Below are 23,870 nucleotides of genomic sequence, written 5' to 3'. Positions count from 1 at the left end.
TGTCTCTATAACTAACCTAGCAAAAATGTCTCTGCCATGTACTCCCAGGACATATCAGCCATATTAAACGGAAACAGAGTTTTATCGGAAGATGGCAGAGAGCGCCACATTTCCCTCACATTGTCATCATTGAATCGCCAGTCTTGTGTCGAAAAGTAGAAGAGGATATTCGCCAGTTTTATCACCTTCGAGTAGAACTTAAGCATGCTGGAAAAACAAAATTGTGTTCGAAAAATTATTTGATCTGACAACATCTTATTCTAAAAACAATTAACTCTAACTAAGCTACTTACTTCTGTTTCCGGCCTGTGAGTGCGCAGAATGAGTCGATAAGTAAAGCAGGTAAGTAGTGTAAAAAGAAATTGTAGAACAAAAACATGTAGTAACTTTTCGTCGGATTAAGTCCATAATACCTGAAAAATATTTTTAAAACGTTAATATAAAATCTAAGAACTAGGTTTTATTCAACATAGGTCAATAGACAATAAATTGATGGACCTTCTGTGACTGATATATCTTCGTTTCGTTTCAGAGAGTATACCTAGCGATATATTAATCCAATATATTCAAAGCGTACGACCGAAGCTCTAGAAGAAAAACCACTCCCTATATGGAAACTGTTTTCGTTTTTTTAAACAAACTCCCAAGCGAAATTAGACAATTATCACTAAAAAAATTCAAAAATCTTGTTGAACGTAAATTAATCAATAAAACTTTATATAAATTTGATGATTATTTTAATGTTCCTAATCCTTGGAATTAATTTGCTACAGTTCAAATAATTATGCTTGCTCTGCCTTACAAACAATTTGCATGACTTAAAACTGCGATTAAAAAGAGTGGCGGAGAGTTTTATTGCCCGCTCTACGCCCTTGACTTGCGACATGAAGTTATTTTGAGTTTCAGTTTAATTTGATTCTAAACGACAAATTACGAACATTCAGCTATCAGCTTTTTACGCATTAAGATGTCAATAGAAAATAAAGGACCAAGATATGTATACATATAAAATGAATCCCTATTTCCCTTGGTCACGGCATCACGCGTGAACGGCTGGACCGATTTCGATAATTCGTTTTTTTGTTGTTTGTCAAGAAAACTTCTCGGAAAATTTGATAATTTAAGAATACTTTTTTTCAGTGTATAGCTCCTTTACAATTCAAACTTTTTTCATGTAACCTTATGGCGTTTGACATAACATTGACACAATGCGTGCTACAATTATCGTCAAAGAGAATCGTCATGTAATACAAATTAATATCGTTTAAAATAAATGCTTCCATGGGAGTTATTATATTGATAAAATAATTACAGTCGCTAATTGTTTGTGGCATTAATCTTGAAAATCCATGTTTTTCACATGGCCAGTTATATGTCGCCTGTTCCCGTGTTGGAATACCAACAAAACTATTTATATACGCGCCAGAAAAACAAACAAAGAAGGTTATAGGTATATCATAGAGCATTTTTAGTTAATTATATCAATTCGAAATCAATATTCATACTTAAGACAGGACAACGTGGTCTGGTCCGCTAGTTTGTAATAAATTTAACGCGGCTTCTATGCTTAAGTTCGTCTAAGACATGCCGGTTTCCTCACGAAACCTTCATTAACTATACGAGCAAGAAAAATATTCCTTTATGTCGTCAATTAAGTTTTTGTATGAAAAAATAAATTTGAATACAATATTATTCCTTTGTGTAAAGAACTTACCATACAGCCTTAGTAGTGGGTTTGCTTGTTCCGTGTCGTCTATTTGCGTCAATAAACTGTCCCCAGGTCACGGGCGCCTGAGCACCAGATACGAAATTGTAGATTGGTATGTCTGATGTTTGACTGGAAAAATATGAATAATATTTGTATATCTGTCAACGATGAATTGTTTATTTCTATTTTATTAATATTTAATTACGGGATAATAAGAACATCTGAGTGGATACATACAACTCCTAACCCATAGAAACTTAAGCCTTCGGGCTGACGGGTAGACTGCTCGAGTATCCTCCCATTAGGTTAAAGGAACAGTTGACCATTCATCCACCACAAGTTTGCTAAAACAGTGTGAGTGCATTCTAGCCAAACGTCGAAATGTATGTTTTACTTTGTACTGTTTATGGGTTTTACATACATTTGATTTGACATTCGGTGTTTATCGATCCCCGGGTAAAGCAAAATCGGTATTGTATAACAAGAAATCTTCTAAAAAAACTCATCATCAAAAAAAAATATATATGTCTGGCTTGTGTCCCTCTGAGAGTATGATTTATAAATGAATAAAAACTAGTGACAAATATTATAAAAAAAAATAGTTATAGACAATATTCTAAGCCAAAACAGATTACATTGCTAAACACAATATAAAAAGGAGCAAAAACACAAATGACTAAAATTTCGAAAAAGTAGTGTATAATCAAATAGTGACGTGATACGTCTTGCAGAACTGCATACTATTAACAGACTGATTATATTACACTTATATAATAATCTGATATTTTACAAATAATATAAGAATTGACTAATTGATATATAAATGTATAACTTCTGTGTGAATCCCAGAAGGCTTCTGTGCTTCTGGAAGGAGTTAGGCTGGCTTAGTTAGCCAGGACTTTACGCACAACGGACCTATTGAGAGTCTAAGTGCGGACACTGAATCCACAAACCATAAGCCATAACTTCTGTATACAATTTGCATATATATGTGGCGAAATGCGATCTTTCGATTGTACCACAATAACATTTTAGTACCGTATTCTTGCAAATAAATTATTATTTTAATTTAGCAAGTATGAACTGATAGGAGGATAGAGGATTAGGAGAAGGATCTTACTTACTTCTCTTTAAAGTTATTAGCAGTGTGGTAGGTGGTGGCTATGATCGCGTTCACCGTCAAATCCACTGGCACCATGTCCGCCACTTTGTCCTCATCCATGTACATGGTACGTAGAACCTGTAATTACATATTTTATTTATTTAATAGGCAGTCTATTGTTAAGACGAAAATGAATCAAAAGATAATAAAAATTGTAATTAATGCGACAATAACACCTTACAAAATTTAACATTGACAATTGTTAATAATACAAGCATTTAAACAGAGTCACAAGTTAAGTTAAATGTTGGAAACACACTTGGCCCGCAACTGTCTATGGGTATCACTTAACATTAGATGAGTTTCCTGTCCGTAATAAAAAAAGGTAGAAAAAAGTTCAACTATTATTTAAAAGTGTTATTTCGATTACTATTTAATTTCGTTTGTTTATTAATATTATGATCTGAATTGTTTCTCGATTTTTCCACAAGTTAAAGACGTTTTCAACAGTCATTTATGGCCGTTTCATGAGAAGCTCTATCACATATTAGAAAATTGTAATTTGCATAATTTTACCCTCGTTTTCAGGAGGTTCAAACATTTTTCAGACCGCGTTAGTCAGGATTAGCACAAGATACTACAAAAGATTATTCTATGTTCAAGGTGTGGGTCAAGGACGGAAACATACGCGAGAGAGGGAAGGTCGGAAACTTCTCGAAGCCTTGAAGACTCTAAAACACCGATCGACAGGGACTAAGCAATGTTAGAACGTCGAACATCGTCCAAGATTATTCCCAGATTATAAACTAAAATAGATTTACAATAATGAGGCGAAAACATAAACTAGACACAGTTTCTCTGTCGCACAGATGTAAAACTTATATACTATATATAACTGATGTATAACAAAAAAATATAATTATTATATTGCGCATATAAAGCGACTAAATCAACTAAATCTACAATATTGTTAAATTTTCTAGAGATGAAACGGGAAATATACAAGAACGTTATACATTATCCTACTTCGACTCTGCTTTATTTGGGTATATAAATTCTTGAGTGTTAATCCCTACCCAAAGAGTAAAGCAGGCCGGTAACACTACAGGGCCAGTACCTACTCTATAAATTCCGATAACGATCGCCGATTTATCTATAAAATTATAATGATCAAAGAATGCAATCTGAGGCCAAGACCCATATAGAGTAGCGCCATTAGACTTATTACTCATGTTGAGTTTTCTTAGCTACGTAGCTGTTAGACGACAGCAGAAATTAGAACTATAACATAATTGCTTAAAAAAATGTTGGAGTCAGCGACTATAGTTATTGGAAGTGTACCGTTGGCAACGAAATGCTTACACATTTTTTGTAAATTAAATAATTTAAGATTTTAAATCGAATCAAATACACAACAATACAGTTTGTACAATGCTTTTAACCTACATAGTAATAATAATTAATAAATTGTGTATCTTTAACGCTCGCAGCATTTCCTCATTGTATTGCGATACTTATCAGCGAGGAAAGCACCAGAAAAAATAAACTCATTTTTGTACTAACTTATTAGTACAATTTTAAACAACATATTTACACATTACATTTAAAATGGATTGCGAATAGTTTTTTTATAATGTTTACTTATTAACTATACACTTTCAATAACACTTTGACTAGAACAGTTATTATCTTTTGGCGTAAATCTTTGAAATAGAAATCTTAGGATTCTTATGTGGAATTCATAAGTCATGGGCTGATATTGGAAGTATTTTTTAAACTTACCCCAGTTCCTATACCGACAACTAGTCCCGTCGGTCCGTACACACTGTCCGTCCACCCTCGTACTGGCTCCTCATACGTCGAGATCACTGTATCATGTATATAAGTTATAAAAATTAACGTAAAGAAAACTTTTTTATATCACTTATGAATCGTCAAATTGAGACCAATTATATATCAGTGTAAATTTAACACATTTACAAAAAAAAACATTTAGTTACTGGTGAAATAATAATAACATATTGGCTATAGTGAGTGAAGGTGATAGATATTCCGTGCTGATGGGCTACGGGAGGAATGGTAATCAACTGATTATGTAACTGATATGGTGAGGAAGCAGCCAGTCAGCGTATCGATTAGGACAGGCACGACCTTCCGAAGACCACGAAGAAGATGACAATTCGACGAGGAGCCTAAGCACAAAGCTCTCACCAGCATATCACAGGGCCAATAGTCGACGGGGTGTCGCAGAAGACTGATCACTACTCGCTTATTAGAAAAGAAATAATCAGGAACAGAATTTTGAGGCCTGGACTTAAAAAACTGTATCTCGTATTTTTAAATCATCAACATAGTAGTAATGACGTGTCTTTGATATATCTAGCCAAAAAGATACACTTAAGAAAAACGTTCTTAATGTGTAAAAGCTATTTTAACAAAAGACAAGATACACTTACCAATAGAAGGTCTGAGAATCGCAACAGGCATGCCCTCTCCATACTTTCGGACGGCTTCTTCGGCGACGGCTTTCGTGAAGCAGTATGTGTTTGGCCGATTTCCAAGGAGCCTGGATTCGTACGTCATTTACAATAACATAAATAGTTTTAACCATTATTTTATGAGTTTTAATGACAACGAAGTGATACTCATAAACTACGAAGATTATCTGTGCAACAACGACAACTTAGAAAAAATCGCGGACATAGATTTGGACCTTGTAGAAGTCATCTTTTAAAAATGGAAGTAACGTTTTATAGGTATTTTAAAATAGTATATTACTGATTCGTACTGAATTATAGATATATGTTGGAACAGTTAAACTATCATAAATATCGCTGCGGTACCTACCAGTATCAACTTCAAAAACATGGGCAACGCTCGCGCTCGTCTGTCTGTGTGAATGTGAACAGGTGATATCACTTAAAACCATGTGACCCTTCAGACCGATTGCTCCCTTTTATAAAAAACTGTTTTCCACAAATGTTACAATATATAGGAAAATTCTTACGTAGGCAATATAGAGTCAACAACAGAGTCATCTAACTGCGCGACCGCTTCCAAGGCTTCCACGGACATGGGTGGCTCGTAGAATCTGTAAATAATGAGTTACTTCCATTAGTTCCATAAGTTATTTCCAACGATTTTCCTCTTTCTGAGGCCCTTTCATCTTTAAACACTTTCTTCAAAATAAATTTTTTACTAACATATCAAAACTCACATTACATACATTGACTAAAATTCTTAAGCAACATCTCGTCAACCTGTCCAATGCTGATTCAGAAAATATCCTTGTTGTGCAAAAATAGTTTACTTATAAATTTTTGTTATGAAGAGTTTTTTGACATATTAAATGGAAGCGCCTAGCTGTCCACCACACAGGGAATCCTAGGGTGGGGGCTAGTGCACTTTATTTCACTTAAATATCTTATTATCGTTATTGTGTATAATAAAAAGCTTTTCTTTCTATTTTTCGATGTCATTTTTTAATCTCAAAATAAATACATTCTGTGTTATTCGTGAGGACTTAATAACGATAAATATGATAAAACATCATGTGTTTATTATTATCCAATATTATTTATTTTTACTAACAGATATAGAACATTCCAGCGAAATGTTAAAAAATATCCTACTTCCCCGAGGCCCTAAAATATTTTACGCTAGTCCTAATATAGAAATAAGCACTTAAGATGAGATAAAAACGCTTGTCATTTGTTAATTGAAACTTTGAAATGGTTATATCAATATCGCTATATATAACGTTACCCGAAGTTATCGCGGATCTAGTACTAGATCCGCTTCTATCACAAGATATATATTATATACCTACTAGCCACCCTACTACCCTACCCTACCCTCCGACAGGCTAGACGTCCTGTACGTAGGTACATAAGTCTTAAATACAACAAATATATAAAAATCTATCTAATTGTTGCCAGCCATTTAGCAATTTATTTACGAACTCAGAACATTTATACATTCATATAGAATAGAATAGAATTGTACTGGAAAATATATAATAATAATGTATAATTATAATGCTTATGTTTTTGTTTCTTCCCTGAATTACCATATGATACCATATGACATGATATTTAAAGATGAAATTTAGCCAATTCGGTCCAGGCATTCTGGCGAACGAGAATAACAATTAATGTATATATATATATATATATACTATATAAATGTATATAATAAAACTGATAAATTCTTCACTTACTTTTCTTCAATGTGCTTCACGTGTGTCTGTGAAAAAGCTGTAGACACATGGGTGAGTGCCTTCAAATGCTTGCATTCTTTAGCCAATTGTAGTACCGACTTGGTCCCTTTCACATTGATTCCCGTCGCTATTGAAAGCTTCTCGTCGAACTTTACTGTTGCCGCCGAGTTTATTATTATTGTTACCTTAAAATTCATAACAGATATAACTAAACGATAACCTACTATTTCATTTTTGGTCTCAAACATACATGGTAAAACGAGGACAATGTGGTATTTATGAATACATGTTATAGAAAGGATATATACACGTGTAAAAGACTATATAGATAGATATCTCAACAAAGCGCAGTGCCAACCAGTTTCATGCAACTTCCTTACAATCAAGTAGAATATTGAAGCACACAACTTACCGGGGACTCTTTGTATTGAACGAGCTGTATCCGACAAGCATCCACGAATAAACAATGTAAATACATAAATAACTATTATGTAGGTATATAACAACGCAAAAGAATATCGTTATTATAGAAAATAAATAACTATTTTTTTAGATAACTAGTTAACCCGGCGAACTTCGTACCTATGAGTCAATGAATAGCGTATAATAGATAAATTGAATTTATGAGTTTAATACAAATAATATTCTATCACCGAATTTCGATACTCAACTTAATATGCCTTGATTTGATGTATGCCTTTGCCTTTGTTGACACTCAATAAAGTTCTGAACACTGGCATAAATATTTGCCAACCAAAATATTAGGTCCTTACATATGAAATTGGCGTATTTCGTACTGACAACTTTAATCACGATGTTCTCCTCTTTGGTAAGGAATTCCAAATTCAAATTTGTACAGCTATTTACTCATGTATTTGTGCTTCGATGACCGTCATTCATTTGTTTTTTTTTGTTTGCGTCACTCATGTTACAAAATGGAAAACTTAAAGTGTCGCATTATTTACGAGTACGAGTTCCGCCGTGGCACTAGTGCTGCGGAAACGACTCGAAGGGTGAATGATGTGTATGGCGGTCATGTTGCAAAAGAAAACAGTTCGTTTTAGGTTCCAACGTTTTCGTTCTGGAAATTTCGACCTGCAGAACAAGCCCCGTCGACGGCCTGAGACCCAAGTTGATAATGAAGTATTGAAGGCTATTATGGAAGCGGATCCATCGCAAACCACACCCGAGTTAGCTGCAGGCTGCGGTGTTAGTGATTAAACTGTTTTAATTCACTTGAAGCAAGCTGGGAAGATTAAAAAGCTTGAAAGGTGGGTACCTCACGAATTGACTGAAGCAAACCGGCAAACGCGCGTCGACTGCTGCGTTACATTACTGAACCGGCACAATAATGAAGGTATTTTAAACCGAATCATTACCTGTGATGCAAAAATGGATTCTTTACGATAATCGGAAGCGCTCAGCGCAATGGTTGGATCCTGGCCAGCCAGCCAAATCCTGCCCCAAGCGAAAATTAACCCCAAAAAAGTTACTTGTAAGCGTTTGGTGGACTAGTGCCGGTTTTGTTCATTGCAGTTTTCTCAAATATGGCCAAACTATTACGGCTGATGTCTATTGTCAGCAATTGCAAACCATGATGGACAAGCTAGCGGCTAAACAACCTAGGCTGGTCATTCGCTCCACGCCACTGCTACTTCACGACAACGCTAGACAACACACTGTACAACAGACGGCTACCACATTTTAACAGCTTCAATTGGAATGTCTAAGACATCCTCCGTACTCCCCGGACCTTGCTCCAACAGATTACCATTTTTTTTTCGAAATTCACTTCACAGATTTTATTGATTCCCGTCCGACTCGTTTTTTTAGTAAAGGGATCAATGAACTACCTATGAGATGGCAAAAGTCCATAGAAAACAATGGTTCATACTTTGATTAATTAAATATATTATATTTAAAAATATTCGACTTTTTGTTCCTCCCATACAAAACGCCAATTTCATATGTAATTCTAATATTTATTCATGTATTTCCACATCATTATCCTATCATAACAGTTACTACTAATGCGATAGAATGACGCAATACCATCTACACCGATCTTCCGTAAAAAACGTGAAAAATATATTTATGAACATCTAACATTATGTACCTAAATCTTATAACTAACATTATAATTATTTATTAACACTTCGTTGCATTAACATAATAAAAAATGGAGGACTTATCGCTTTCAAGCAATCTCTTCCTGGCAACCACTATCTCTAATATAGCAAGTAGAACCAGTATCTCAATTATTTCCAGATTAAGAAACAAGACCCGTAAGTATCCTAAGTAGACAAAGCTATTGTGAGGCGTATCTGATCATAGCCACCATACCCAGAACAAACAGTGACAGGTCAAATGCCTTATACGAATATTGTGAATATATCTTATTAATTAAAAACCTTTATATATAATATACAAACATTCTTAAAGGTTGACGACACTGTGAAATGTTTAATGTTTTTACACGGTATACGAATTAAATTAAACAACGTAATAACATTAATATATAACAATAATATTACGTTGATTAATTTAAATCGTATACCTTGTCGACGGGATAAAGGAAGGACTCTTACATTTTATTTTTCAATTTTTAATTATTACTATATAGGTTAAGAATGTTAATACTTGCATATATTTGAAAACGGTTACATTGATATCCCGCCGTGTGAAACAGAAAAATAAAACTTCAGTTGACAAATATATATTGATAGGACAAATGAATACTGAAGTCACTGAATATCTTAAGAGCTTACCCGTGATGTAATCATTTTTCTGTCCTCATTGCTCATTCCTAGCCCAGGTTCCTCCATATCACCAACGACGGGAACCACTTTGTGAATGCCCTTTGGATTCTCTTCATGGGCTCGGTGGAAGAGCTTAAATTTTTTAAATATTACACATGAGTCAATAGGAAAAACAGAATGGTCTTCTCAGAGTTTAATTTCATATAGGCGTGCTCCAAGCAGATCATTTCAAAACCTTATCAAAAGCCATTACTATACATTGAAATTTAAAATAAAGAATAAGTTCTTCTTCCTCTCCGAAAAGGCCAGTAGCGTCGATAAACACTTTCAATATTTAATAAGTTCTTTATTAACATAACTCGATTCGATTTTCGTGTTCTTTACCGTCGTGTAAGGAATGAGGACATTCGTAAAGAATCAAAGACCACGCGGCCGCGCACACACTAGGTGGACTGGCATAGTCGAGGAGGTTGGCTCCTAGTGTTACTGAGAGGTCAGTGCAGAATGTATTAGTGGAAAATGGAGGAAGCATCTGTCCAGAAATGGACTAAATAAAGAAACTTATGATGATAATATTGATGATGAATTAATGATGCCTATATTACATACACAGACGTATTATAATATTTGTATGTTCTAATTCTTTCAAGTGCATCTAGCATGCACTCATTTAAAGCTATTCTTGTAAAATGTATACTTACAAACTCATCCAACATATCGTGCAATCTAGAGTGTGGATCTTTACCCTTCTTTGGTCGTACAAGAACGTAAATTGTATCCAAATCACCACATGAACGTAGGAGTTTCTCTATTAAAACTGTAACCAAACAAAATAAATATATACTTTATTTTTTTTATAATTCTACAGCTAATATAAAAGATAAACGAAAAAAGAAACTATAAAAGAAAACAAAAAAGAATTAAACTACCAAAAAAACTAAGCATATAGCCTAAGATGGAATACATTATGTATACAAAAAGATTCAAACATTTTTGCAAGAAAAAAAATGAATCAATGAAACTGGTGTGAAAGTGAGGTTATGTACTTGAGTACTTTTATATGTGATTTATTTTATTAACAATTACTACATGTGTCAAAAGAAAACATCAGAAACCACATAACAATATAAATAGTCTTAATTTATAGTAAATTTATACACATTTTAAGTAATATAAATGATTTTTTTATGAATAACAAATACAACAAACAAATTGACGTAACTGATAATACACACAACAATAAAATAGTAAAGAAAATATAAAAGTCATTAAATAATTTGAATCAAAAATTATCTTATCAGTACAGTGCATTCTGCATTTATTGTCATTAAAACATACACACAGTTTCTTTTCCACTATTTTAGCTACTTCCCTTAAGATACGGTTACGATTTAAAAGTTGTATGGAAACATAATAACGGCTGACTTTATAACAAAATATAAATCGCTCTAAAATACTGTAAAATCAACTCTCTAATAGTATCTAAACTTTATTTTTAAGTATGAAAATCCTACATACAACAAAGAAATATACAGTATTTACAATTTTATTAAACTACATAGCTATAACAAAATAAATTAAATTAAATTAAAAATGTTTGGTCGATGTGATGCAGTGTGATTGCGAAAGGGTGTTTTAAATCGTAAACAAATACTTAGATAGAAAAAGACTTCTAGTTCGCATCCCTAACTTTTTTGTGCACGTAAAGTGATTACGAAAACCTTTTCGTAGCTAAGAAGTTTCTTGAAATGTTTTGTAAGTTATGTAATTACTTAGTAAATGCCAGCGTTAAAGTTACACTGCAATAGGGACCAAACCTTTTACATTTGTTTTTATTGTTTATTATTAATTTTGACATATTATTATTATTACCATGTAGTTTAAGATTGTAAACACTGTATATTTGTGTGTTAGAAATTAATAACTGATGTCGGTTTAAGGTTCACTATTGTATTTTGTTTTAATAAACAAACTAATGTAAACTTCTACTGGGTGTATATGATACTTTTCACATCACAAGAATGATCGACTAATTAACGAAATATGTTGTTTTTATATAGCTCAGTATTATCATATAATTTATATTAATAGGAAAACTACAGAAAAAAATAAAATTATGTCCATGGGTTTCACTATTTTGGATATATTATCTTACGCCTTTGTTCCATTACCAATTTTATTTGAATAGATTTGAACGGATCTTAACGATGAAGAGGCATTGGGCGGAACAAAGACATTGACGCAAATAATCATTGCATATTCCACGTTAATCAATAAGGGTTAAGTTACTATTTATAGTTAAATAAGATAATTAAACATCTGAAATTAAAACACTAGTTAGAAAAATAATGTTTCCATTTAAGTTTAGTCATTATATATTCGGCCTTCTGACGTCACTCCGTAAAGCCTGCGAAATAACTAGGTAACTCTAGTAGGAAGGCTAGGCGGGCTAATTAGCCAGGCTGGTGTAGTTCCCACCACACCATCCTCCTCCATTTCGATTAACTTATCTCTGACTTTTGTTATTTTTTTTAATAGAACAGGAGGCAAACTGCAGGCTTTGCTTGAAATTATACTCACTGTCCATGGAAGCTCACACACAAAGCTTGGGAATACTTTAATGTGTTTATCGATGCGCGAGAAACAACTCATTGATAAAGCTTCTCCATAATCAATTGCGTTAAATCGCTTACCTTTATTGACGCTTTAAGCATTTATACTTCGAAATAAAACTACAACGCAATCTTTAAATAATTTTAATAAATAAATCATACACCGATTACAAATGACAGATAATAGTAGACTATAGTACAATCTTTTCTACCACACGACTGGCCTTGAGACTGATCCTTCCGTCTGAAATTTGTGAAAAAATAATGGTATATTATATATATAATAGGTGAATCGGAAACCATTTCATTCATTTATTTATAAGTTCTAAGATAACGCGTATGCATAAAATTATACAGGAAAATATGACATCACAAATTTTACACACACATTAGAACATAAAAATATGAACCATTTGAGGCCTAAAGCAATGTTCAGTTTGAAGGTTCGAGCTAAGTATGTCAAATACATATATGGTTTTTGACATACGTAAAGTCTCGGCAATTCAATTAATTTCAATGGGTAAATTACTTTCAGACAACACACGATCAAGGTTATGGAGTAATTTACAAAAAAATATTTCAATATCAGTCAGATATTTTGACAGTGCACCAGTATGCGACTAGATTTACATAGACCATGGGACGTAAAAGGACCTCGTCCATATTGTAAACAAACTATACATCCCACTAATCGTAAAATAAAAGTAATAATACTAAAACATGCAAAACCCGACAAACCTGTTTAAATCCAAGAACAATTATTTTTTCAAGATTCTTTTTATGTGCAAATCAATAAAATGCGTGTATAAATATAAAGCAACAAAAAAGCGTGATTCCCTCTCGCTCACACACAAAAACACTTACCGTCTTTAAAAACAAAAACACACAAAAATACCAAAAAACACACTTCACGGCAAAAGATGACGCAATATAGTAACACTTCAATTGGCAATTCAATCAAAGACTTTAATAATAATAATCGTTTATTTGCCAAGACAGTGGTACAGTGGTTAGATCGGTCAATTACAAATATCCGCACAATCATAAATAGGCATGCAAATGTCATATCAAATTTTACAATGTCTTATTAAGAAAGTAGTGTCAAATCTATGGTCCAAATATTCTTATGCTATAGGAACTTTGTCTTTAAAAGTAAATCATCTTCCCCTTGAAAGAATTACGAGGCAGTGATCTATAACTTCTAGGAAGGTGATTAAACAGTTTAATAGCCATGGCGTAATTTTTTGTATATATGGTGGAGCATGCAGGGACCCACAGCCGGATCCCTCGGTATATTAGAGAAAGTTTCTTTGTATGTTTTTAACAATTTTGTATATTTTTTTAAAGTCTTATCTGCTTCAAGAATATATAAACTTTGTCTCTGCTTCAAACGAAACGAGATTGCCCAGACTATAAAATCTTAAATTACCTGTCTACTTGATGTGGCTCCAGCTGACTATTTCTGGGTTGCACTCAAAAAGCAATAAATAATGTAATAAATTCGCGTGATTCGTTGGAAGTTAAACTTAACTCGTAGTAGGTACTTGCGCTACAAACATTTTAGGTCTGGGCCTCAGATTTCTGTATCTGTTTCATGATCCTGCGCCCTGCCTGCCTGCGGCCTGCTGTGCCCGACACACGCCGTTTTTCTGGGTGTAAGGCAAGTCGGTTTCCTCACTAGGTTTGCCTTTATAGTTAGAGTGAATGCTAAATGTGCACATAGGCAGAAAGTCCATTGGTGCACAGCTGGGAATCGAACCTAAGTCCTCAGCTCAGAGATGAGAGTCACAGGCTGAAGCCATTAGGACAACACTTGCGAAAACCAAAGACAATTGCCTTCTTGCTGGAATACCACTAACAGCACACTTATTTATTTTACTTATATATTCAAAAAGATAGATCAATGTTTAATTTAGTTTCTCTCAAATCATTTTTCATGCTCAAAGCAGAGAATAAAACTATATTGATTTACTGATATATACAAAAACGGTGCTGAAGTTGTGAAAGCTTCAAAGTTAAAAACGAATTCTTATCAACACAACCTTGAATCAATTAACACACAGGTGTATTTCCTTTGAAGGATTATATCACATACAATCAAAAAATCCTTACTTTCGAACAATACGAGGCTTTTTACTACGTTATACTTAAAAAGAATTTATATATATTATAAAAATAGTGACCAAATCAACTTACGTTTTTCCCGGGAAGGTGACATATGTATCATATTATATATGATCTTATATAAAAAACAATGACACGAAAACCTCTAAGACTGCAAATTGCAGTATCAGTTTCGTGATCATTCAAGTCAACATAGTATTACCTTTTAGCCATAATTAATGTATAGAGTAAATGTAACTCTTGTCGCAATCTCTTTTGTGATCATTATTGAAAGAAAAAAATCATTACGTTGGACGGTAGAGATTTTAGTGAACCGGATATGCAATAATTGATATATGTATTAAACACTGGAGGTTGAAGGTAAACATCGTAAACCAGTATACCCAAACCCGACAATTAGATGCAGAACACTTGTCAAGAAATTATCAAGGAAACTAGATACAAAAATGTGAGGTCAAGACAGCATTTAAGGAAAAGGCAACAATAAATTGACACATTAAAACACTAGAGATTTTGAATATGTAATGTGTATACTTCATGGATTTAAAGTTCTTTATTCGGATCCAACGTCAAATTTGTGCTACTCTATGGGTTTTAAACGACATTAAAGACATCTCACACCAACACCATATTCTGGTTTCTCATCTCTAAAGAGCAACTTTGGGAGCGCTGCCGATAAACCTCGATTAGCCACCAGATCAAGTACGTGGAAATGGGTAGGCCATACACTCAAAAGAGATTCCAATTATATCCCCAAGCAGGCGCTTGATTGGAACCCGCGGAAACGTGGCGGTCCCCAGCAAACCTGGCGTCGTACACTTGCAGATGAGGCAAAGAAAGCCGGAAAGACTTGGAGCGAGGGGAAATTCAATTTAATTTATAACTTATATTTTATGTGTGGCCTTGGCGGTGGGACTTTTAATAAATAAATAAATACGTGACTCAAGACCGAAAGTGATGTAGACTCACTGTTGACGCCGTCTGCCCCATCTAGGTTTATGGGATAAGTCATGAATTCTGAGGATTTTTTTAATTTTACAGTTAAGATTTCAACTTTTAGGACCATAGAGAAACGACAGACATAAGTATTGGTATATTTAATTAGATCTTAGAAATTGGCGTTTTGTATGAAGGAACAAAAAGTATTTTTTTTTTAAATTGAATATTTTAAATTTATCAATGTATGTACACTTTTGCCATCTTTATATAGGTAGTTCATTGATCCCTTAATTTAAAAAACCATTCGGACGGGAATCAATAAAATCTTTGAAAGCGCTTTCGACTGCCCCATCAGAGTCGAACTTTAACTTTTAAGAAGTTCTTCAAATCTCAAAAAAATCGTAATCTGTTGCAGCAAAGTCCTGGAAGTGGAGTGGATGTCTTAGATATTCCAATTGAAGCCCGTTCTAATTTGGTGGCAGTGTGTTGTGCAATGTGTGATCTAGAATTGTCGTTTGTTTGCTAAGAAGTTGCTCTGATTATCTGTGCCTACGCGACTTCTGTTTAAAATTCGAAAGACAAGTATCACAAATCCTATCTATCTCTGAACGAAATAATAAAAAACACTGGACGAATTAATTAACTTTATATATAATAAATTAATTAACTTAATTATTTACGTTTTTTTCCTACTTCCTTACTATACGTTATCTTTAGAACATTTTTATTGTAATGGACCGGTACATTAATTAGCGCATCCGCACATAAGCTACGTGGTTTCTCAAAATTTTACTTAAATGTTCAATTAATACAATCATTTTGTTAGTTAAAGGCAACTTCGACATTTAATAAATCATCGTTAGTGTTTCTTTCTGCGCTTAATTATAAGAGACAAAAAATGTAGAACAAAAAACCCATACTTGACATTTACAAATTTACATATGTTTAATGCAATGTTTTCGTAGTGTTAAAATCATCACTATTTTCTGGAGAAAACTGTGTTTTTTGTCTCGTGTGTTCGGTGAACCTATATTATTGATCTTTAACCAAGTAATTACCTAAGCCTTGTTGAGAACAATAACTGGTATTGAAAACCCTGAGACACTTTTCCTAGAAATATGATTTATTTGAATAATTATTGCTGTATATATACTATTCTAAATGGTTTAACAATAGAATAAGAAACCTTCTTCGATGCTTTTTTTGCCAGTATCGTTTGACGTATAATGGTCGAATAATAGAAATAAAAAATATTGTGCTTCGTTTTTTCTGACAAATGGCCAGTTCTATGTATAAAATGATACTGGCCACTTGAAACACTAAGAAAAAAAACAATTGTAAAATGCTACCTTATTTTTTAACGTGTAACAAAACCGCTTATAGACCGATCTTTATGATTTAGGTGACAAATGGGAAATGGCGCCGAAGGCATTTTATGATATTGTGTAACCTACAAACTGTTTATTTAATTTTAGTATAATATTGAAAAATTTAACCGGACTTCCGTAATTTAATAATAATAATAATCCAGTATTGCTAGTCTATATGAGCCTTAGCCTCATTGCATCTTCTGTGCATAGACATGCCGGTATGCACGATGTTTACTGTCACAGTGAGAAAAAATATATAGGTTCAGGCGAACGCACGACCCTTATACTTGCTCTGTAAGTATTTTATATATTTTTATGTAAGTATTTATATATAAAATGCAGTTGACCTTCAAATTGCTAAATTTACTCAGAAAATGGCTAAGGGTTTAAAAATGACCCACAAGTAGTATGCTGTTATGTGACATAACCACATAACAGCATACTCTGTAACCGACTACAATATTGTTTCCCTATAGATATATTAATAATATAAAATTTTCATAAAAACTTCGTAATAGCTTTCACTACGCTATCGGAAGTAACAGTGAACGAAGGACCTTAAAATATACAATTCGTGTTATTGACGTTGCTTTTGAACTAAGCTTCCGCGTTTTAAACACACATTAAGTTTAACTAAGTGTATAATCGTATTTTATACATAAATTAAAAAATTAAATTTTCCAATGTCACCAAGGCGATGTTTGTGTATTGAAATTAAAGTTATTATAATTTCTTAAACAAATACACATCGAATTAAAACCTCCTTCGGCTTTCAAGTTAGTTAAAAACAGCTTAATCAACTTACTTTTCCACGTTTTTCTCTTGTTTATATTTTATACTATATGAAATTTCAACCGAGGTTCATTTTTTAAAATAAATTATCTGTGCCTTGAGACATCATTTAACATTACGCTCAAACCAAACCTAACCGTATTCTAGGCATCTACTAACACGAGAAGGTATCTAACGAGCATCTTTGGAAGCGCTGCCGACAAACCCCGACTAGCCAACAGATCAAGCGATGCAAATGGAAATTGATAGGCCATAACCGAAAGGATAAAAAAAATCAATGGCGCTACAACCTTTTTAGGTCTGGGCCTCAGATTCTGTATCTGTTTCATGATCATTTGTTAATCGAATAGGCAAGTGTGTGCCTGACGCACGCCGTCGACTTTTTGGGTCTAAGATAAGCCGGTTTCTTCACGATATTTTCCATCACGTCTCGAGCTAATGTTAAATGCGCACATAGAAAGAAAATCCATTTCTGCACAGCCGGGGATCGAACCTACGACCTCAGGGATGAGAGTCGCATGCTGAAGCCACTAGGCCAACACTGCTCAAATAACGGAAAGGATACCTAATCATATTCCCAAGCAGGCGCTTGATTGCATAGCAAGGAAAACGATACGGTCCCAAGCAAACCTGGCGTCGTACAGATGAGGCAAAGAAACCCGATAAGTATTGGAGCTATTTGATATACGAGGCTCAATACCCAACTCGATGGAAACTCACTGTTGACGTTGTAGCAGTTGCTCATTTGAAGAGGGATTACAGCCTAACCTATCTTAAGACTAGAAAGTAATGTAAAACTTACCTAATATGCTAAAATTTGTATTATATATAACATAAGAAAGTGTAATACATATCAAGGTTCTGTAACAAAAGATTCTTCCCGAGAATTGGGGACGGGGCTGATTATCGTTATTAATTATCTGTGATGTGTGATATATGAATTGACAGTGGAAGTTGTAAAAGATCGAACCACTTGGAATCTTCCTACTCACCACGGTTTGCAGCATAAGCAAAAATATTATCAATAACTTTGTCTTAAGATGTAACAAGTTATATCATGTTAACTTTTAATTTAAAAACCCGGTTTCGAATTATTCAATTTATTCAAAATTGTTAATGTGAAAGTTAAATATTTAATTATAACAAGTACAAGGAATCCTTGAGAATAAACCTTGAATAACAAATATACAATCCAGAAAACAGATAAAATCCAATCATTCGGTAAAATAAATTTTGTACAGATTATGAAAAACTAAATATGCAATTAAAAATGTACTCAGCTCGCCATTTTGATAATATTTTTGTCCCACGAGATCGTGGTTTTGGCAAACATATACAAAACACAAGACGACATGATACATCTTAACCTCTATAATTATTCATACCATTTTTAATAACATTGTTTTTAAATTGAACTAATAAAAACCGCAGAATTAAGGTTGTTGCTCTTTTCTTTGTTATATTTTAAATATTACGTAACCTGCGAAATATTTATAAACTTCATAATTACTTTAATTTTTGAATCTTATAGGTTTGAAAAATCATGAATTAAGAAAATAGCTACCAAAATAAATCACTTCTTTTTAAAAAGCAGACCCTCGTATGCCATAACTTATTATACCGTAAACGTTACAGTTTTCAGTTTCGTTATCAATAACGTGTATGGTATGGATGCCTTTGAACTGAATGGATACCTTTCACTTGTCAAAGACTCATTGACAGGTCTGCGAACTTCTGGGAGGCAAATATGTAAAATAAAGAAGAAACAACCGCGTCTTCCGCTTAATTGTGATTGGTCAACAGCATCTATCTATAGTCCAACACGCGTAGACGCGCGAGAATATTCCTTCATTGTGCATTCTCACCCCTAATTTCCTCGGGAATCAAAGAGTAAAATAAAAAATAAAATCTAAAGCAGAATACCAACCTTTTCCCAAAAACCCGGTACCACCAGTCAAAAACACACACTGATCTTTATAGAAACGTTGTATCGCAGTCTTAGCTGCTTTACCCTTAGTCAATCTCCTCTGTTCTTCTTCCCTTGCGTCAGCCTGGTCCTCTTTCGCGTAGTAATCGTCCAATTGATTGGCCGAGACGAACTCATGGTGTTCTGAATAATCCAATATGGGTGCTGTCGGATTCATTGCTTGTTTTTCTTCTTCCGGTATGTAGACAGAATTTTCTAAGTCCTGAAAAAAGGTTTCACCTACATATTAGCATAGATTCACGGGATATATCTTTTGGTAAACACAAAGATTATGTTTATATATTCGGAACTGAGAACCCTGAATTTCCCGAAATTCTATTCGATTCGATTTCAAAGTACATAGTTTCACATTATCGTCAGTTTTATTCCGTCTGTAATGTCAAGAAGTCACAGGTAATATTAATACGTTAATTATAAGTAGTATTGAAGTTTTTAAGTAAAACTGGTAGTCATTATATAACCTAATGTCATTGAATAAAGTTTTGATATATATATTTGTGTGTTTTCCGATTATTTGCTAAATACATCATCTAACTAATAAATTGTGGCAAAGTGTCATCCGGGCTGAATGATTGAAAACAGACAGACTGGCAGAAAGGGCGGCATAGTGTATGTAAGGCATGGTACCTTCTAAGTATAATATATCTTTAAAAATCTTATAAATATAGTAATTGCGTTACATATCGAGCTATTGATCGACAAGTGACATTTGAAGCTGTTTACGTCGAAATCTGTATACAAATAACTAGAAAATTCCAGATAGAGTATATATTATGTAGATCACGCAATTTCTATGTAAATTGTTTTATATGTTGTCACATACATAGCATGTAATGCTTACATATTGCATAGTTATAACATATTAAATGTTCCTTGAGTTGACAGTTTATTAAACTTTGTACTCCAAAGATTAATAATAAAACATTTATTTCGGACAAAATGCAAAGAAATATAGCTAGTAAACATTTCGTTTAAAAACTATTATGGAATGTTTTTGCGTAAAGTATGGTCGGATAAAATATTTTTATATTTTCAAATGTCAATCAACCTGACCATGTTTGATGTTAATCAACTAAAGACGCAAAATTAATCATTATTAATACACTTGGAACGTACAAATTATGCATTTTCCTTTTGTCTTTCCAAGTGTTTTATTGACGCGTTGAATACAATTTTGTTTGCATTGCATATTTCACAAAATGACGTCTTAATTCTGAACGTCGCAATAATTATTCTTTCATTCTTTAAATTTATTAGAATTCAAAAAAATAAGCCCAAATGCGTCGTTTAATTTAATAATTTATAAATAAAAACTGGTACTAAGCCGGTTTTTATGTACTTTTGTTTTATCCTGTACACAAAAACGCTACCTGTAGCCAGTTTTTTCAAGGTTGCATATAAAAATCATCACAAAAAAGATTAACTCGGTAAGACAGTTTTTAGCCAAATACGGAATCAAAAGTCAATTTTTAACAAATGTGAACATAATTTGTAGGTCTTAATTAATAATGAAAATTTAAATTTTATTTCATAAATTAATCTTCAGACTTATATAAAAATATCTTGCAGAATTCCTTCTATTAGTTCCTATATCCATATTACTAATGTTCTTTTGTAATTATGAATTTTAATAATAAAAAAGTTCTGAAACAAAGAATTAATATTTTAATTTTTATAATTTCCAACTGTTACAGTGGCAAGATATTATTATTTGAATTAGTGGCTTTATTGTGAAACGCCGACTTTATTAGAAACGAGACTTGCGAACCATGACTCCCATTTGTAAAAATCCATTTCATTTTAGAGGTTACGGAAGTCAGATTTCAGCGCCAAGTTTCGTATCTGAACGACTCTCTTACTTTTATGAATACCCAAAAATCATAATGACCAGTGTAAGTTTGTTTTGCTATGAATTCTTGTGAATAAGGCGTTACGGCGTCTTTAAATACTCGTGTCTTAACAGTAGTGTATGCAGTAAGTCAAAAGCGAAATTTGTATGAAAATCACAGTTCGTGTCGTCAGGTTAAGGCATCTTGACTAAGGCTCCTGTCTCGTTTACTAAAATAGTATATAAATGAATTGGAACCTTCAGCTGATTACCTGGTTTAAATTTTAAAGCGATTAAAAGGCATTTTTTTAATCTAAGGTAGTCAGCCCCATGCTTTGTGTGTCAACGTATGGGTCAAACGACGTAATTTTTAATTTAACGTAATTGTTAAGACTAAACTATTTTTTTTTTAAATATCTTAATAATACGATTATCCCTTAGTCTATGGAATAGACTGTACTATTTAAGATAAAAAAACATAGAATAGCTTTATAAATATGTATTGTATAAAGAGATAGAGTTAGACACAGACAGAGTGACTTCGAGCGTTGAACTAGGTCAAAACCATAAAGTATTTTTGCACAATGAATATTGCACCGTTAAATATGTAATAGAAATTTTAATATATATTGCCATCATAAATATAAAATTGCATTTTTATTATATGCACATCAATGTTTGATTTGGCAATTGCGTTCACATGTTGATGACGTTTATCGTTATTTGCCGCTAAATTTTAAACGTCAATATGACGGAATCGAGTCCGCTTATTTTGTATTAACGCACAATCTGTATTTTAATTTTTTGTTTATGACATAATTGCATATGAATTTCGGTTATAAATGACTGGATATTTTAACTGGTTTCGTTTTGCAAATTCGACATTTTAAGATAAAATTTTATTACCTTATAACTTAAGTTAGTGTTTGTCGTCAGAACAAACTTAAAAAGTTTTTTTGTTGTCAAATTATATGAAAACAATTAGGGAAAATATTCGTATTGCAATACAAACCATCTTATATAATATATTATACTTATAAATTAAATAATTCCATAATTGAGTAAAAAAAATTATAGTAATAGTGTAATAATGATTATTTAATGATTAATCTACTTCTTTCAATGGAACATTTATATATTAAAATGATAAACTAATTAAAAATGATTTATTTATTGAATAAAATCTCTGTAAATTTGACAGCTTAATAATAATATATATTTAATAATTTTATATCATAAAATAAAAATATGCGTACCATACAAAATTTCACTAAGCACAACACAGCACTACACTACGCGACCGCACTGTTACAAAGGCGGGAAAAAACTATTCGATTCTATAAGTCATCACATACTATACTGTGTTATAAATTACGGTTTTTATTTTACGTAAAATTATAAACTTTTTAAAGTCTTTTTGTCTGTATTTCGAATTGATAGGAAAAAATATTCTTAATGAGTTAAGGTCGTTGCTGCGTTTTTAAGCAACAGGTTTAAATCTGTAAAAAATCGATACTAAATAATTTGCTCGTGTCTGCCTTTGGGGTAAATGATCAATGTCATTTAGATTTTGTTTTTTTTATTGTCGAAGGACCTGAACGATGATATTTAAAATCAAAAAAATATAATGTTCTGCTTTCTGTCTGCCTCATTTATGTTTTTTTAAAGTAATTTTTTGTCAACACTTTCGAAACGCTTTATAGAAAACGCAGCGCTACAATGGTGGCAGATGTGCCTTAACGTATAATTATCGCTATTTACAAAAGTCTGACATACATATTTTTATCGCCAGCTCCCTAGCTAATAAAACCTTTGTTTAATAATAAGAAAACCCTGAAATTGCTAACGACATATTTACTAACAAATACGCGACATTTACATAGATACATCACCAAGGGCTTTTAGCTTATGTGCTTATTTAAGTTCTTATACAAATTGATAATGTCATTTCACAAATGTAAAAAATAGATTTTTGTTGACGTTAGATAGTACCGGTGACTCCGGAGCTTGCGCTTTCGCTAAACGAAAACTAAACAAGGAACATTGCCAGAGACCAAACTTTTTCAATTAGATTTTTAATTATTTGTATGTTTGATAACTGGTTACTTTAGAGCAGTACTGGCCTAGTGGCTTCAGCGTGCGACTCTAATCCCTAAGGTCGTAGGTGCGATCCCCGGCTTTGCACCAATGGACTTTCTTTCTATGTGCGCATTTAACATTAGCTCGAACGGTGAAGGAAAATATCGTAAGGACGCTTGCCTTAGACCTAAAATAGCTGATCACCTACTTGCCTATTAGATTAACAAATGATCATGAAACAGATACAGAAATCTGAGGCCCAGACCTAAAAAGGTTGTAGCGCCATTGATTTGTTACTTCAGCTGAGGATCGATTCATGATCCTGGTACACTGCTGTACACCAAGCCAAGT

At 33.0% G+C, this 23,870-nt stretch overlaps 1 protein-coding gene across 2 annotated transcripts in view; it reads right to left on the bottom strand.

Annotated features, from left to right (window-relative positions):
• Positions 1 to 23,870, bottom strand: part of LOC123717578 (fatty acyl-CoA reductase wat-like) — a 37,196-nt gene that overhangs the window by 943 nt on the left and 12,383 nt on the right. The window contains exons 1-12 of one of the 2 annotated variants that reach the window (XM_045673662.1): positions 22,697 to 22,842; positions 19,553 to 19,814; positions 10,490 to 10,605; positions 9,798 to 9,920; positions 7,030 to 7,214; positions 5,818 to 5,901; positions 5,267 to 5,376; positions 4,593 to 4,678; positions 2,833 to 2,948; positions 1,715 to 1,837; positions 294 to 413; positions 17 to 207 (exon numbers count right to left, since the gene is read on the bottom strand). In XM_045673662.1, the coding sequence (XP_045529618.1) occupies positions 17 to 207; positions 294 to 413; positions 1,715 to 1,837; positions 2,833 to 2,948; positions 4,593 to 4,678; positions 5,267 to 5,376; positions 5,818 to 5,901; positions 7,030 to 7,214; positions 9,798 to 9,920; positions 10,490 to 10,605; positions 19,553 to 19,814; positions 22,697 to 22,699 (1,519 nt within the window). In that variant the 5' untranslated portion in view covers positions 22,700 to 22,842. Of the gene's footprint in view, positions 1 to 16; positions 208 to 293; positions 414 to 1,714; positions 1,838 to 2,832; positions 2,949 to 4,592; positions 4,679 to 5,266; positions 5,377 to 5,817; positions 5,902 to 7,029; positions 7,215 to 9,797; positions 9,921 to 10,489; positions 10,606 to 19,552; positions 19,815 to 22,696; positions 22,843 to 23,870 lie in introns of those variants that run through there. The other variant, XM_045673661.1, reaches the window with a different exon arrangement.

Source organism: Pieris brassicae, chromosome 12, assembly GCF_905147105.1.
Source record: "Pieris brassicae chromosome 12, ilPieBrab1.1, whole genome shotgun sequence".
Classification (NCBI taxonomy): domain Eukaryota; kingdom Metazoa; phylum Arthropoda; class Insecta; order Lepidoptera; family Pieridae; genus Pieris; species Pieris brassicae.
Note: the sequence above shows the minus strand (reverse complement) of the source record. Positions and strands in the feature narration are given on the sequence as shown.